Here is a 16,567-nt window from a genome sequence, read left to right as displayed (position 1 = left end):
CAGTGTCATCCGATCACAGTAGGGCTCTCGTGGCTGTGTTGTGAATGGCTTCTAAGGACGTTGACGGGCAAGGGATCACAAAGTGTCACATGGCTGTAGATCCATAAGAAACAGATGATCAATACTGATGCAATAGAAAAAAAAAGATAGGAAAAGATAGTTTGTGGTCAGGGAACTGGGTTCGATCCCCCACATCCACAGCGTAACCTCTTGGTGCTCTTGAGAATGTTGAAATGTATCTGATTTCAATGATTCAAGTTGCTTGAATTTGAAAGATAACCTATTTATCAAACTTTATAATGAATATCTTTAAAATGACAGCTGATGTCGATATTTATTCAGTGTCTACATAAATGCAAAACATCTTGGGACTTCCTGTCAAGCCCTCATTGGAGGAAGGTGTTTGTTGATTGTGCAGATACCAGCTGTCCTCCATAAGCATTAATGAGGTGTTTTTCAAAACCAATATAAAGACAATCTAGCAAAGCAAGCATAGTACCGGGTCTCTCCTGTCTGAAAGCTGGTCGGTCATAGTTACAGCTTGTGTTAAGCTGTTGTAAATATCGTCTACCATGGCAGTTGTCTCCTCTTTAAGGTATGTTTAAGTATAGTTGATAATTGATATGATATTAGGAAGTGTCTTTGTTTTTGAAAAGTTTTGACAAAAACCCTGTGTCTGTTACAGTGTTTACTTGATTAGCATCTTCTTGATTAGCAGTGGGATGGGGGTTCCACTTGCAAGATATGGTATGTATTTCACTGAACCTTTTGTTAAAACACCGGAACCCGGTAGCGGCTACATTTTCTCTTTATGGTACTAGGTGATGAGTAGTTTGATTCTTGTACGTGTACCTGGATGACTCAAACTTGCATTGTTTATGCTACTGAGAACTCAAAATTGCCTCTTTCCACAAGTCCCAACAGTCTCTTGGCTCCACAGGCTATCCATCATCTAGTGACGATGCTCTGGACCAATACTGGTCCAACCTTGGATACCTCATTGAGCCAAGGGCAAACAAGATGTCTGCTCTCGCCCAAGCTTCCTCCTCGGCCTCCATGTCCCAACAGGGATCCAGTGAGGCAGATGCACCACAAGGAAAGGGAGTATTTAAAGTTGGAGATTGGTCTTTTGCTTCAAGCGGAGGAAACCCTCGATCTCAGGACCAGACCGGCTGGAACATGGGAGGAGAGTCTGAGATGGCAGCTGTTTACCAGCAGGCTGAAGGCTCTGACATGCAGGAGCGTCCACAACTAGATAGTGAGCCTTATTCACCAAGTTTCATTGTCCAGACCAGCAGTGGATACAAACGGTCCAGACTGAGTGGCACCACAGACGAATACTCCCTCATCAAAGGTCTTCAGGAATATGGTATTAATCCTGAAGACTTCTAGATGTCAAGCTCTACCAAGGATCAGATTTTGAAATGTAAGTTGTACAATCCAAAGATTCAACTTTTTGACCCTTCATTGCTTAATCATTTCTCAATCTCTTCTAGGTGGGCGGAAAACCTTTCCCTCGGCAACGTCCTGCAAAAATGTCTTGCCTGTTTTCAATATTGTTCAACACATAAAGTGAGATGTAACTCATCCATGAAGTACTCATTATTGTGCACTTGCAGTCACTACACCCTTCTATCAACCTTAAGGAATACCTGTAGTCGTCTTATGTTCTGATTGCTACTGTTAACTCTGACAATCATCTTGCATGAGTGACATCATTTAATAATCGTAGGATATTTAAGCCTGTATTGGTGCCTCAATTTGTAGTACGAACACCAGTTCTGACAGGTTATGCTTAAAAAGAGTGGACAAGACGACGCCATATAAAGTTGTATGCTTCTGAGATATATTGGACCCTAAAGGCGTGGCATCATCACGCTGCAGACTCAAGGACGTGGGTGATTCGGACCCTTCAATCGTGGCTAATTTACAATTCTGCCCAGATGGTTTAATTTGACTTGGCTTCAAGGAATGCTGCTTGAACCACCTCCATGCCAATTTTTGCTTAGAATTCTAGGATGGAGACTCTGCACAGTTAATCCATGTAGGCTGAAATCCTCAAAGGTTTTCTGAACCCCATTTCCTTTTCATTTGTTTGCTACATTCTCAAGAGCCGTTAATGCTGTGTAGTCTTTTGAATTGTGTTGAGGTCCAATACTTGGCTGGTAAAAGTAATCTGTCCTGGAAAAAAGTAAAGCCCATTTGAGCCTACATGATCATGGCAAAAACTAAAGGATGGTGCTTTCAGCCCCATTCAGCAATGCAGGTACACTTCATCAGTAGGGGTTTATGAAGATGAAATGACAGACCAATATATTATTGCAGAGCTTCAATGTTTTTTCCAAGCTATTTTTCTAGGCTGACTGCCTGGCGTAGCAACCCCATAGTGACATTTAGCTATCTTTCATTTAGCTACATCATAAATGATATCTCTATTCACAAACCGTGCCTTACCTTAAATATTGCCTTACATTCAACTATTCATGTATTCACACACCGACAGCGGTGTCAGCCATGCAAGGCGACAGCCAGCTCTTTGGGAGCAGTTAGGGTAAGGTTTCTTGCTCAGGGACACCTTGACACTGCCAACCCGCTCTACTCCTGAGCTACATGCCGAGATCAACATCCAGGCCTTTTCTTCATGCATACGTTTTTTTGAGACCAGAAGGATGGCAAAATGTTGTTACCTTTCCTCTCAAAAGAAAAGGAGCTTGAACCTACATGGTGTTTTCTACTGCATCACATCGCGTCTGTCAATAAAAGGGTTGAGAAGGTTTTTTTTTTTTTCACGTCTAAACCTTTTAAATAAGCCACGGTGTGGGTTGAATTTGCGTCCGATATGCTTGACTGTTCTACCGGGAGGCACTATGGTGGGATTGGTTTTGCGCTAAACCACTTCATGCTCAAACCTTTTTGTGTCTTAAGTGGATGCAATTATGGAGCAATTAGACCTCTTTACCAGGGAACGGTCAGAAATCGCTCTGTGTATGACCCCTCTAAAAAGAAGCCTTGTTTTTAACATAATTTACGTAGGCCTACAGGTTAAACCAGTTAACCCATATCTTTTACATTTTATGATTAAGGTTTAGTCAATGACAGCACATGGGTGCCTACGTAACTTCATTTACATATATAGATGTTCAAATGTGCTCGGCCCATTGAGGATAACAGGAAGGGAATATTGTCAAGGGAATCAGAAAATCGTTTGCATGACAAGGGCCCCACGCTCTAAGCTTTTAGCTGCAGTGAGTGTTTCTCTTTTTCCTCTCTGCCCTCTCCTCTTTTTTCTATCCCCTCCCATTGTCTCTCAGTATTCTCTTCCTATATGCCACTTTCCATTTTTCTGGAAACCCTTTCAAAATGCTCATTATGTTTCACTCGTCCCCCTTTAACCCTTTAAGATATTTTTGGTAACGTTTTTGGGTCTGCTTTGTGATCCACCATTTCATTCCCTTCTCTAGTCCTCCTACCTTGTCTATCCTGGCCACCCATTCACCCATTATCTCTCCCTCTGCTGTTACTTGTACACATAGGGAATGCTGTAAAATGCTGCAAAAATATCACTAGATATATAATAATCAGGCTACTTAAAATGCCTCCAGTGCAGGCTTATATATTCACATTCATAGTCGCACTCTGTATCGCGGGACCGTCTGCTCTGCGAGGTTGGTTCCTCCAGAGGCAGGCAGCAGGTAAGCGCCGTCAGCAGGTAGGCTTCAGGAAGTGCTTGTGGTATACAAGTCTGGTACCAGACCATTAAGTCTCTCCCCACTGAGACCAGCTTTGCCTCTGGTTTCTGAGCAGGGACATGAAGGATTGTCAGAGGGCCCCTCCCCTCGCCAGGGGTCCATCAGGCTTTTAAAAGGAGAAACACTGAATCTGCGTTACACTGTCAAAAGAGACTGTCGTATGTCGGCTTAAGCTTTTCATATGTATTGCATAGGCCTATATAGGTCATTTGGTATGTGGCATGGTTACTGTTGATTTTGTAGTTAACATTGGCCCACTTTTGTACCACTTTCTTTCTTTCTTTCTCAGATTTTAGATTTTAATGTTTGTGCAACATGCTGAGGCTGAGACAAACACTGAGAGTCTCATACACACAGATGAAGAGAAAGACAGAGGAAGAGAGGGCGTTTGCGTCTCTATGAGTGACTATAAGCGAGAGAAAGGGGAAGATAGACGAGAGAAGCTAATGGAAATAGGTGGGACAGAATATTCACTAAAAGGTTGTCTGTGTCATTATAACCACGTCTGAAGTCTCAACTTCCTGACTACTGCCGGAAAGGAGAGATATGCACACGAGTAAATCACATTGTCGTATAAATTCCCACAGCCACTGCTCTCGTTTGATTTGTGGGGTTTACTGGGGTTTACCTGGGGTTTACCTTCTTTTTCAACATTGTCCCCATTACGATCATAACCATCAAACAAACAACCCAACAATGCATCCCTCGGTTGAGGCAGTGTCATCCGATCACAGTAGGGCTCTCGTGGCTGTGTTGTGAATGGCTTCTAAGGACGTTGACGGGCAAGGGATCACAAAGTGTCACATGGCTGTAGATCCATAACAAACAGATGATCAATACTGATGCGATAGAAAAAAAAAGATAGGAAAAGATAGTTTGTGGTCAGGGAACTGGGTTCGATCCCCCACATCCGCAGCATAACCTCTTGGTGCTCTTGAGAATGTTGAAATGTATCTGATTTCAATGATTCAAGTTGCTTGAATTTGAAAGATAACCTATTTATCAAACTTTATAATGAATATCTTTAAAATGACAGCTGATGTCGATATTTATTCAGTGTCTACATAAATGCAAAACATCTTGGGACTTCCTGTCAAGCCCTCATTGGAGGAAGGTGTTTGTTGATTGTGCAGATACCAGCTGTCCTCCATAAGCATTAATGAGGTGTTTTTCAAAACCAATATAAAGACAATCTAGCAATGCAAGCATAGTACCAGGTCTCTCCTGTCTGAAAGCTGGTCGGTCATAGTTACAGCTTGTGTTAAGCTGTTGTAAATATCGTCTACCATGGCAGTTGTCTCCTCTTTAAGGTATGTTTAAGCATAGTTGATAATTGATATGATATTAGGAAGTGTCTTTGTTTTTGAAAAGTTTTGACAAAAACCCTGTGTCTGTTACAGTGTTTACTTGATTAGCATCTTCTTGATTAGCAGTGGGATGGGGGTTCCACTTGCAAGATATGGTATGTATTTCACTGAACCTTTTGTTAAAACACCCGAACCCGGTAGCGGCTACATTTTCTCTTTATGGTACTAGGTGATGAGTAGTTTGATTCTTGTACGTGTACCTGGATGACTCAAACTTGCATTGTTTATGCTACTGAGAACTCAAAATTGCCTCTTTCCACAAGTCCCAACAGTCTCTTGGCTCCACAGGCTATCCATCATCTAGTGACGATGCTCTGGACCAATACTGGTCCAACCTTGGATACCTCATTGAGCCAAGGGCAAACAAGATGTCTGCTCTCGCCCAAGCTTCCTCCTCGGCCTCCATGTCCCAACAGGGATCCAGTGAGGCAGATGCACCACAAGGAAAGGGAGTATCTAAAGTTGGAGATTGGTCTTTTGCTTCAAGCGGAGGAAACTCTCGATCTCAGGACCAGACCGGCTGGAACATGGGAGGAGAGTCTGAGATGGCAGCTGTTTACCAGCAGGCTGACGGGTCACCAAGTTTCATTGTCCAGACCAGCAGTGGATACAAACGGTCCAGACTGAGTGGCACCACAGACGAATACTCCCTCATCAAAGGTCTTCATGAATATGGTATTAATCCTGAAGACTTCTAGATGTCAAGCTCTACCAAGGATCAGATTTTGAAATGTAAGTTGTACAATCCAAAGATTCAACTTTTTGACCCTTCATTGCTTAATCATTTCTCAATCTCTTCTAGGTGGGCGGAAAACCTTTCCCTCGGCAACGTCCTGCAAAAATGTCTTTCCTGTTTTCAATATTCAACACATAAAGTGAGATGCAACTCATCCATGAAGTACTCATTATTGTGCACTTGCAGTCACTACACCCTTCTATCAACCTTAAGGAATACCTGTAGTCATCTTATGTTCTGATTGCTACTGTTAACTCTGACAATCATCTTGCATGAGTGACATCATTTAATAATCGTAGGATATTTAAGCCTGTATTGGTGCCTCAATTTGTAGTACGAACACCAGTTCTGACAGATTATGCTTAAAAAGAGTGGACAAGACGACGCCATATAAAGTTGTATGCTTCTGAGATATAATGGACCCTAAAGGCGTGGCATCATCACGCTGCAGACTCAAGGACGTGGGTGATTCGGACCCTTCAATCGTGGCTAATTTACAATTAATGCCCAGATGGTTTAATTTGACTTGGCTTCAAGGAATGCTGCTTGAACCACCTCCATGCCAATTTTTGCTTAGAATTCTAGGATGGAGACTCTGCAGTTAATCCATGTAGGCTGAAATCCTCAAAGGTTTTCTGAACCCCATTTTCATTTGTTTGCTACATTCTCAAGAGCCGTTAATGCTGTGTAGTCTTTTGAATTGTGTTGAGGTCCAATACTTGGCTGGTAAAAGTCATCTGTCCTGGAAAAAAGTAAAGCCCATTTGAGCCTACATGATCATGGCAAAAACTAAAGGATGGTGCTTTCAGCCCCATTCAGCAATGCAGGTACACTTCATCAGTAGGGGTTTATGAAGATGAAGTGACAGACCAATATATTATTGCAGAGCTTCAATGTTTTTTCCAAGCTAATTTTCTAGGCTGACTGCCTGGCCTAGCAACCCCATAGTGACATATAGCTATCTTTCATTTAGCTACATCATAAATGATATCCCTATTCACAAACCGGCCCCATATTACTGCTCAGAGTTCACTGTTCGTAATTGTTTTTGTAATTTGAGATATTTTTAGGGTTGTGGTTCGGCAACTCAGATACAGAGTACTTGATTTTCATCCATTCGGTCATCTTGCTCTGTCACATACAGCTGATATCTGTGTGCAAAAATAGTTACATTTGGAATAATTTGAATTTTGGGCGCAAAAGAAGCTCTGTGCTAGCATACATTTCTGCCAATTTTGCACTGTGCACGACGCCAAAGGTAGTGCACCGCATAGTTGGCCAAGAGCTCTGCCCAAAAGAAAACAATGGACGCGCTAACGCAGAGCCTTCCTTGCCCCATTCATGTAAATGAGGCTCAACAATGGCCACCTAGTCTGCTCTTCTGGGCTCCTCCATCAGGATTAAGTTTTAAATCACTTTATTGTAGAATTCGTAGGACAATGCTACATGACACTGGTGTGCCATGCAGGAGATCACCCTTGCGGCCAGGTGAGGCTGCCTAAACCAGTCATCATCCAACCACAACCGGCATAACCTAATTTGGCATCTTAAAATTAAATCTTAGATCAATTTCAGTGTCTGCCTATTTGGATGCAAAACATATACTGAGTTCATGTAAGACTCTAATTCGAGGGAGGGCCCTTTCTTCTTGTTCATATACCAGCTGTTTTCAATAAGCATTAACGAGGTGTTTTTAAAAAAAACAATATAAGGACAATCTAGAGTAGGACTAGCACTCCACTGTCTAGCTGGGGGTTTGTATTTAGTACTTGTGTTATTCTGCTGCAATCTTTTTTTGCCATGGCCCTTGTCAGCCTTTTAAGGTGTGTCTAATCCCTATTTATGCTGTCAATGAGATTTTTAAATGTTGGTAGTATCTGTTGAAGCCATAACTGGAGATGTTTGAATTTCTGTTTCAGGGTTTATTGGATTTGCCTTTTCCTGTTTAGCAGTGGGACTTCTGCTCCATTAACTAGAAGTGGTATGGAATTCACTGTTGAATCTGTGTTGAAACATGTGGGTGGTTCTTGACCCAAGATCTGTTTAATGCTGCATCAAATTGCACTTAGTTTTTACTAAATGTTTTGTCTTGGTAGGTTCAATTCTTGTACAATGACAGCTATTTCTCCTCCTGCGACACCCATTACGCTGCCATTGAACTGTTTCTATTAAGATCAAACATTTCATTTTCTAATTAAAATGGCTAGTAGGAACAATAGTTTTTTTCAATTTATTTATGGTAGCATTTCAGTTGCAACTTCAAAGTCATCTTAACAAATTCGCACCTGTCCCTCGGATTCACAGGCTCATCATCCAGGGAAGATGAACTGAACCAAGACTCGTCTAGCCTTGAATATCTCGAAGAGTCCAGGGTGCCGAGAGCATCAAGCAGGAAATCTGGTTCTCTTGACCAAGCTTTGTCCCTTTGGGCCTCTGGCATGTACAAGCAGGGCACCATACCTTCATATTATCTTACGCTCCAGGACCCTGATAAACCCCTTGAATATTTCACCAAACCTCAGGAACTGTCCATGACCGGGTTGGTGGACCAGAGAGCTTCTTCTGGTGGTCCCAGCGAAGATGTGCCAGAAAACGAGGGACATCTCATTGAGCCCAGGGCCCTCAAGACGTCTCCCGCCAAAGCCTCCCCCTCGCTCTTGATGTCCAAAGAAGGCTCCATGCTGCCATTAAATCCCTTGCAACAGGGCTCCGGTGGAGCAGGTGCGCCCAACCAAGAGGCACCACAGGGAAAGGGAGTGTCTGCAGTTGTAGCCGGTGCTCATCAACTGAGCTCAGGGACCTCTCAAGAACTCTCTGACTGGACCAGACGAGCCTATTCACCGAGCAATGAAGTTGACTCTGAGGTGTCCGCCTTCTACCAGCAGGGTGACGGCTTTGAAGCTCTTCTGCCTCAGTTTGAAGTCTCTGACCTGCAGGAGCCTCAACAAGGCGTCAGTGAGCCCAGGGAACAGAAGAGGTGCCATGCTCTTAGCCAAGCTTCCTCCTCTTCCTCCATGTCCAAACAGGGCTCTGGTGGAGCAGGTGTTTGGGAGGTTGCTGAGCTTGAGGCAAAAGACCAATCGAACTACCTGACCGCCTGGAACATGGAAGGCTATTCACCGAGCAATGAATATGACTCTGCGATGGCAGCCTTCTACCAGCAGGGTGACGGGTCTAAAGTCTCTGACATGCAGGAGCTTCAACAAGGAGTCATTGAGCCTTTGGGTGATGGTTCTGAAGTCTTTGACATGCAGGAGCTTCAACAAGGAGTCATTGAGCCTTTGGCTGACGGTTCTGAAGGCTCTGACATGCAGGAGCTTCAACAAGGAGTCATTAAGCCTTTGGGTGACGGTTCTGAACACTCTGACATGCAGGAGCTTCCATCAGGCGTCAGTGAGCCTTATTCACCCAGCTTCATTATCCAGATCAGGAGTGGCTACCAACGGTCCAGACTGAGTGCCACCTCAGACCAATACTCCCTCAACCAAGGTCCTGAGGCATTTGGGGTTTATCCTGAAGACTGGGACAACTACCAGATGCCAAGCTCTATCAAGTGATCATGTAATGTAAGTAGTACAATCAAAAGATTCAACATTTTGACCCTTCAATGCTTAATCTTTTCTCCATCTCTTCTTGGTGAACTCTGAACATTTCCCTTGGAAACGCCCTACAAACTTTTCTTGCCGGGTTTTCAATAAAGTCATTCAACACAAAGTTTGAGGTCATAACTCTACCATGCAGGACTCGTCATTGTGCCCTTATGGTCTCTAGTATATACTTTGTAGTTCCCTGCTATATCTCGGTATATCTCCTTTAAGGAATACCTGTGTTAATCTTTTGTTCTGTTTGCTACTGTTCGAGGACCCCTCGCCCCCCCCATGTGGTTCACCATGGTTTTACGTTCGCTGATGGTCAATGTATGACAAAGTGTTGCTAGCAAATATTGGTTGGAAAGTATTGTAGGGAGGGGTTCCACAAATTTGGTTGTCTGGGCACATTACCCTATGGCTATCATTGACCTTTTATAAAATTCAGCCTCTTTTTCAAGACTGGCATTAATGTAGTGTTGCAGTAGTTTGGGTTGAGGTCTAAAACGTTTTGTTGGTTGAGCTGAACCGATCAAACTAATTAAAATGTTAATTGCTGCACGCCACCTGTGGCTTTTCTGGGCACCTCCCTAGCCTAGATACAGGAAGATGTAAACTGGTTAATTGTATGATTACAATGAGCCGGAGTTGACTTGTATTTTTCATAGACTTTAAATTATGAAATAGGTCTGGTTCCGAACATACTCTTGGGACCATAACTCTGATCAAATGACCAGGAAGGTCGGTCAGGAGATCAGAAAGTTACACATGGCTGTGGATACATAAATAGAGATGAGTTAAACGGATCATTCTATAGGGGGTAAAAGACAATGAATTTCTCAGGGAACTGCGTTCGAGGTCCGCAGCATAACCTCTTGGCCTTTTCAGAAAGACATTCGATTTCACTGAATCACGGTGGGTGAAAATCTAACCCTATAGGTGTGGCATCTTCACCATTCCGGCCATGCCAATAAAATACTTTTTACCTTGAGATTCTTCCTAATCCACCTCCAGTTGTCACAACGTTTTTTATGATTGCTGATGGTCTACATTTGTGAAGACTGTCTAATAAATATAGGCTGGAGGATATTGATCAATATAATCCATGGAGGTAGTTAAAAAAATGTGGCTGGTTTAAAACTAGACCGTATGGCTACAATAGTCTATTTCGTCAATCTCAAGACTCGGTAATGTCATATTGCAGTCTTTGAGTTGTATTGAGGTCCAAAACTTGACTAGGAAAAGATGGCATATGTTAACAATGGTCACTGCTAAACCCCACCCGTCTTTGCTGGGCTCCTCTATGACTTGGACACAGGATGTTGGGAACCGCTTTACAAGCGGTTCTTATACATGATGCAGGTTTGCCACGCAGGAGATCTCCTTGAGGGCTAGGCGATACTGCCTATAGCAGCCATCTTCGAACCCACAATAAGCCTAACCTAATTAGGCATCTTGAATTCAATAGATTTCAGTCTCCACATAATTGGATGCAAAACATAGTTAATGTGAGTTTCCAGCAGAATTGGGCTGGGGGGAAATCACAACCATTATCTAATATGTGGCAGATTTTAAACAATGATTGCAGAGAGGAGCGTCCTTTGGGAGTGCTGTTGAGGCATTTTATCATAGTATTGCAATATTGATTCAGTGATCACTACATTGCACAGCTGAGTGAATATATATATTCATATTTTGGTTTGGATGAAGTATTGATTCTGGATCTGATGGTTACATTGCTAAGCTTAGGGAATGTGTATTGGTATTGATGAAGTATTGATTCTGGATCCGACCTCTACATTGCCAAGCTAAATGATTAGCATTATTTTTTAGGTAGAGATAAGGTATTGATCTGAATATGGGGAGTGGGTGTAAAGATAAAACATGCTTATGTGACATTACATGTCTCGTCTCGTAAGTTACTTATTCTACTCGTGTTAGCCGTAAATAAGGTGGTTGCTTATTCTTGTCATGTATACTGAAAGGAAGCGGGAAATCCTTATAGTTGTGTTACCTCTTAGTCTTCTTGGACTTATTTTATAACCCCTTTGTCGCACTGTATACTCCTAGACCAGTTTATTATAGACTCAATAAATGGGGTACATCTTTGTGCGTACTCATGACCTATATGCATTGTTTAATTCACCTCAATTCACGTCCGTGGGCTACTGGTTAAGGAGGTGGACTGGTAACCGGAGGGTGGCCAGTTCGAATGACTGTTACACTAAATTGTCGATGTCGGGGAGTAGTTGTGCACTACGTCCTTGTCCGCGGATGTAGTGTCCTCCAGAAAAGGCACCTGTAACCCCCTCCTGCTCCCCGGGCGCTGCACTGCAGCTGCCCGCTGTGAGTGCAGGACCAAATGGTCTCGAAGTGATGATGAATTAGGCCCTACACTTTGGATCTTGATATGATTTCCTTGTCAGTAGAATGCTTTCATAAGTGGAGGTCCTACGTAGATTAACTAGACTGCCCACTAGCTTTCAACACCTATGATGGGTAGCTTTGGCACCCCATTGAACGTTATATTTGCTGCACAATATTTGCTGCACATTTGGTGTTGGTGGCTGAATCCACTAATAGTAATGTGCAGCAAACATTGAACAGTTTCTTTGCCACACATTACTGTTGTTGATGGATTCAGAGCCCTTGGCTCGGTCTGGGTGACTAAGACTAGAAGCTGAAGCAACACAAATACTATCAATAATTCAATAATTATCATGAATACAGAAAGGTGTATGTGTGTGCGCATGTGTGTGTGTCAATATCTGAAGCTACACGAGCCACGTCTACCTATCTCTATTGACGCAACTCTGTCTTTCTATGGCTTATTTCTGACCTCCATGCCATACTGCCGCCAGGAAACCTTCCTCAGTGTTCAAACAACAGGCGGAGGCTACTGATATGCTCAGCTGGCCCCTTAACAGCCAGCATGTATGACTGCAGCCTATTGTCTGCTCCAGCACTGCTTGGTAACCTGGGTCGGTATCAAAGCAAGTAAAAAAGAGCAGGTCTCACAGCTGCTTGGCCATGCCTGATGTAGCTACTGCAAGTGCACATGTGTGACTTTCACAGTATTATGGATTCATGTTCAGTGAGTGAAGAGCTGTGTTTGTTTGCTTGGCACACACACACACACGCGCGCACGCACGCACGCACGACGTACACACACACACACACACACACACACACACACACACACACACACACACACACACACACACACACACACACACACACACACACACACTTGTTTATGTGAAAGTAAATGTCTTTCCGTATGCATGATTTATGATTGCTTAGCTAATCCTTTGTTCTGTGAAAAGAAAGGAAATGGCTATTTAGACATGAAACGTTTTTGGTGATACCAATCCAATCATGTAATACAAATTGTCTCCCTTGCCAATGTCCTTGAGCAAGGCCAAACGCCTTCAGGTCCTCAGTCGATCAATTCAGCAGAAGTCAAGCAAATCTTGCCTGCTTGTGGGGTGGCTGTGTGAATAAACCCGTTGACAATGAAAGAATAGAGGATACGCAACACTTTTTACTACAGCAGTCATCATCCGGCGTGTTCTGACGCAGCTGGCATTTGACAAAGGGCTCAACCTCAAGAAGAAGGAGCTGAATTATGTGTGGCCGAGGGGCGGCAGATGGTTTCATTAGGAATGGTGTCAGTCCTTCAACCTTGATGTGCATGCTAAAGTGTGCGCATAAGCGCTATGAGAGATGAGGAGGGCTATCACCTCCCGCTCTGTTAAATCCAACTGATGAGTCTGTATCCGGAGGCCAGATTAACCGTTTCTGTTCCCTTTCCTTTCTTTCCTTCATTGTGTCTTCTGGTTTGTTTTCGTCCTTTGCTTCAGCACCAATATCTCCGGCATTGTGGGGCGGGTCCTGAGCCTGTCTCGGTGGGCCGGTTGTCTGGCAACCGGTTGCATTTCAAACGGGTGCCTCTGCTCTCAGGGGCGACCCCCACCACCTGGACCCTGGTCAATGAACCGGACCCTGGGCGGCGGTGTCTGCCGGTGGAGGGGCAGGGGGAGTCGTCGCCGGTGGCAGTGGGGCCACTTCATGTGGCTGACACACTCACATGCTCACACGCAGTCGCGCACGCACACACTCGCTCATGCACGCACGCATGAACACGCTCACTCACACACACGCTCTCACACATTCGCTCACGCACACGCTAACACACGCTCACACACACGCTCAAACACACTCGCTCAAACACACACGCTCACACACGCACAGACACTGTGTGTGGCTGCAGACTCCTGTACAGCAGAGCTTCAACGCTGGCAACTGCTCAAGCCACAGAAAAAATACATCAAAGATAATTATTTTCCTACATTAGCCCGGGCTAATGTACAAAATAAATACAACATTTATATAATATTCAACAATCGTCTTGATATTAAGGATGTATTTATTAAATGTTACGGATTGACAAATCACTTTTGAGGATTTTTTTTTTTTGGCCAAAAATGTAATTGCGACATGTCAGATCCTGAATGCTTCGCCCAAAAATGTCTCTTCTCTTGTTTGTGTATCTCGCCCTCTCCGGCAATCAGTATGCGAGGCATGTGTCCCTGCTCAATACTACCTAACTCAATGCAATAGGCTGAACCAAAGTGCTATCACAGTCCTTGCGTTTTAATAAACTGGAGCTCTACGCAATTTTTAAAAGCTTTCTTTACTTTCCACTACGTCCTACATTTGGTGGAGAAATATTTGTATGTTTGACATCGTCCATTGCTGACAAGAAATATTCACGAAGGGAAGCGCGACATGAGGCGCGACATTAGGCGCGACCTTCCCAAGAGAATATAGGAAGAATTGATTCACCTATATGACCCTGTGGTGGAATTCGTGTTGGTGCAATAGTTGAAAAAATATGAATTTTCGTTCTGTTGACTGTGCACGAATATTGCCATGAAATTCGAGGATTCAACAAGTCAGATTTAGTTGTAGGCCTAATTAACTAGTATTAAAGTTCCAAGAAATTACCTAATAATAATAATAATAATAATAATAATAATAATGATTGTTATTATCATTATGATGATATTAACAAAAAAATGTTTTCCATTTTATGTTTTGCTATTATACTCGAACATTATAATAAAAAAACTCAAAATGTATCTCACCCTCATCAATCTACAGGATCTCCCTCGCGCTCCCAATAAAACCCCGCATTAAAGAGTCAAGTGCAGCCGGCCACTAAAGTCCTCGATTAGACCCGAGACTGGTTGATCCTGGCGTCCTGCGGGACTAGTCCTGGGTTTGACCCGGGAGGGCATAACATTCCACGTGTCCAGAGGAATTGAACGGCATCAGGTGCAACGAAATCTCCGCTTCGCACTCAAACTGCAGGATGGCTGGCAGCAGCATACGTCGCCGGTTCCGTGAGGGGTCCGACACCACGGACACCTTATCGAAGCACTCCTCCAGGTCCTCCGCGTCATGCGCGCCGATGCACGGGAGCCTCTGCGCGCCGCCGCCTCCTCCACCGCCACCGCCGCCGGGCAGGGTGGCCTCCTTCTGGAGGGTGGTGTCGTGGTGATAGGACACCAGCTCGTTGCTGAAATCCACCGCCTCCACCGTGGAGCTCGAGCAGTATTTGTTGCAGCCCAGGATGGTAGAGAAGGCCTTCCTGAAGTCGGCGTTGAACGCGTAGATAACGGGGTTGAGCGAAGAGTTGGCCCAGCCGAACCACACGAAGATGTTGAAGGTGGTGTCACTGACGCACAGCGGGTCGCCCAGGGTGTTGAGGTCGCAGAAGGGCACCACGCAGTTGAGCACGAAAAAGGGCAGCCAGCAGAACACAAACACGCCCATGATGATGGAGAGGGTCTTCAAAACTTTGGTCTCCTTCTTGAACGACGTCTTGAGGGAACTCTCCACGTGGTTGTTGTTTTGCGCGCTGTGGCCCGCCGCTCTCTCCAACGACGATATCCTCCGGATCTGGGTCTGGGCGATCCGGAAAATGCGCGTGTAGGTCCCGACCATGATCACCACCGGGATGTAGAAGCTAATCAACGAGGAGGAGATGGCGTAAGTGCGGTTGAGGCTCGCGTTGCAGTCCTCCGCGTTGTTGTCCTCCGCGGTCTCGTTGTCCACCGCCGCCTTGTGCCAGTTGAGCTGCACGGGGATGAAGGAGATGAGTACGGAGAGGGTCCACGCCACGCCGATCATCACGAAGGCGAACCTCTGGGTCATCTTGCGCTCGTAGCGGAACGGGCTGGAGATGGCCCAGTAGCGGTCCATGCTGATGATGCACAGGTTGAGGATGGACGCCGTGGAGCACATGATGTCAAAGGCGATCCAGGTGTCGCAGAAGCGGCCGAAGGTCCAGCAGCCGGCCACCTCGGAGACCGCCTTCCAGGGCATCACCAGCACGGCCACGAACAGGTCCGACACGGCCAGGGAGATCACGAAGAAGTTGGTGACTTTGGAGCGGAGGTGACGGAACTTGATGACGGCGGCGCACACAAGCGTGTTGCCCAGCAGCGTGGACACGATCAGGACGAACAGGACGCAGCCGGTGAGCGCGCGGACGCTGCCGACCCCCCCGCCGCCCGCCGCTCCGTCCTGGTCTGCCTCGGGGTCGGTTTCTGTGGTGACGACTTGGTGATGGTGCTGGTGCTGGTGCTGATGGTGGTCTTGGCTGTCGTTGTGAAAACTCTCCATTGACCGTCTCCCAATTGCGTGCATTCACTAAGTTTAGTCTTTGTGGAAGTGCACGTGTCCTTGTAACATCCAAGCCAAACGCAACTCTATAAAAACCAAAGCCAGCGGTCTGTATCCAGTTCTTAGAGGCCGGCGGATCAGTTGAACGCGTCCGAGCAGCCGCGACGCGTCAGTGGTCTCGTGTCTGTGGAGGATTGGTAGCGCTCTGCGCGCCCATCGCCTAGCGCTCATAATTCGAAGCATAGCGACGCACAACCTGTTACACCGTCAACTGCACACCCTGCGTTTGGTTTGAATTATAAGTTTCAGTCTCACAATTCAATGTAGAACTTCATAAAAGCATTAAGGTTATTTTCTCTTTAGCGGATGTGTTGCACTTGTGCGCGCTGTCCGAGGTGCTGAAGAGAGTTCTGCACAGCCTGCCCTATACGCGAA

At 45.1% G+C, this 16,567-nt stretch overlaps 2 protein-coding genes and 1 long non-coding RNA gene across 3 annotated transcripts; 2 read left to right on the top strand and 1 right to left on the bottom strand.

Annotated features, from left to right (window-relative positions):
• Nucleotides 1-429: 429 nt before the first annotated feature.
• Nucleotides 430-1,587, top strand: LOC132446657 (uncharacterized). The gene is made up of 4 exons (XR_009522946.1): nucleotides 430-595; nucleotides 686-747; nucleotides 941-1,426; nucleotides 1,497-1,587. It is a non-coding gene; the product is annotated as an uncharacterized LOC132446657 (long non-coding RNA).
• A 5,983-nt stretch (nucleotides 1,588-7,570) lies between these two features.
• Nucleotides 7,571-9,409, top strand: LOC132446795 (uncharacterized). The gene is made up of 4 exons (XM_060037256.1): nucleotides 7,571-7,675; nucleotides 7,772-7,833; nucleotides 7,949-8,058; nucleotides 8,157-9,409. Exons 3-4 carry the CDS (start codon nucleotides 8,052-8,054, stop codon nucleotides 9,407-9,409), a joined length of 1,260 nt encoding a protein of 419 aa, XP_059893239.1. The 5' UTR covers nucleotides 7,571-7,675; nucleotides 7,772-7,833; nucleotides 7,949-8,051.
• A 4,439-nt stretch (nucleotides 9,410-13,848) lies between these two features.
• drd6b (dopamine receptor D6b) lies at nucleotides 13,849-16,534 on the bottom strand. The gene has a single exon (XM_060037158.1). The coding sequence runs from the start codon at nucleotides 16,154-16,156 to the stop codon at nucleotides 14,714-14,716; it is 1,443 nt and encodes a 480-aa protein (XP_059893141.1). The 5' UTR covers nucleotides 16,157-16,534; the 3' UTR covers nucleotides 13,849-14,713.
• Nucleotides 16,535-16,567: the final 33 nt, after the last annotated feature.

Source organism: Gadus macrocephalus, chromosome 18 (assembly GCF_031168955.1).
Source record: "Gadus macrocephalus chromosome 18, ASM3116895v1".
In the NCBI taxonomy this organism is placed as follows: Eukaryota; Metazoa; Chordata; class Actinopteri; order Gadiformes; family Gadidae; genus Gadus; species Gadus macrocephalus.
The sequence above is the reverse complement of the archived record's forward strand: the minus strand, read 5'-3'. Positions and strand labels throughout refer to the sequence as shown.

Coding starts and splice junctions, on each gene's coding strand:
- drd6b (XM_060037158.1), bottom strand. CDS start 16,156: ATGCACGCAATTGGGAGACGGTCAATGGAGAGTTTTCACAACGACAGC.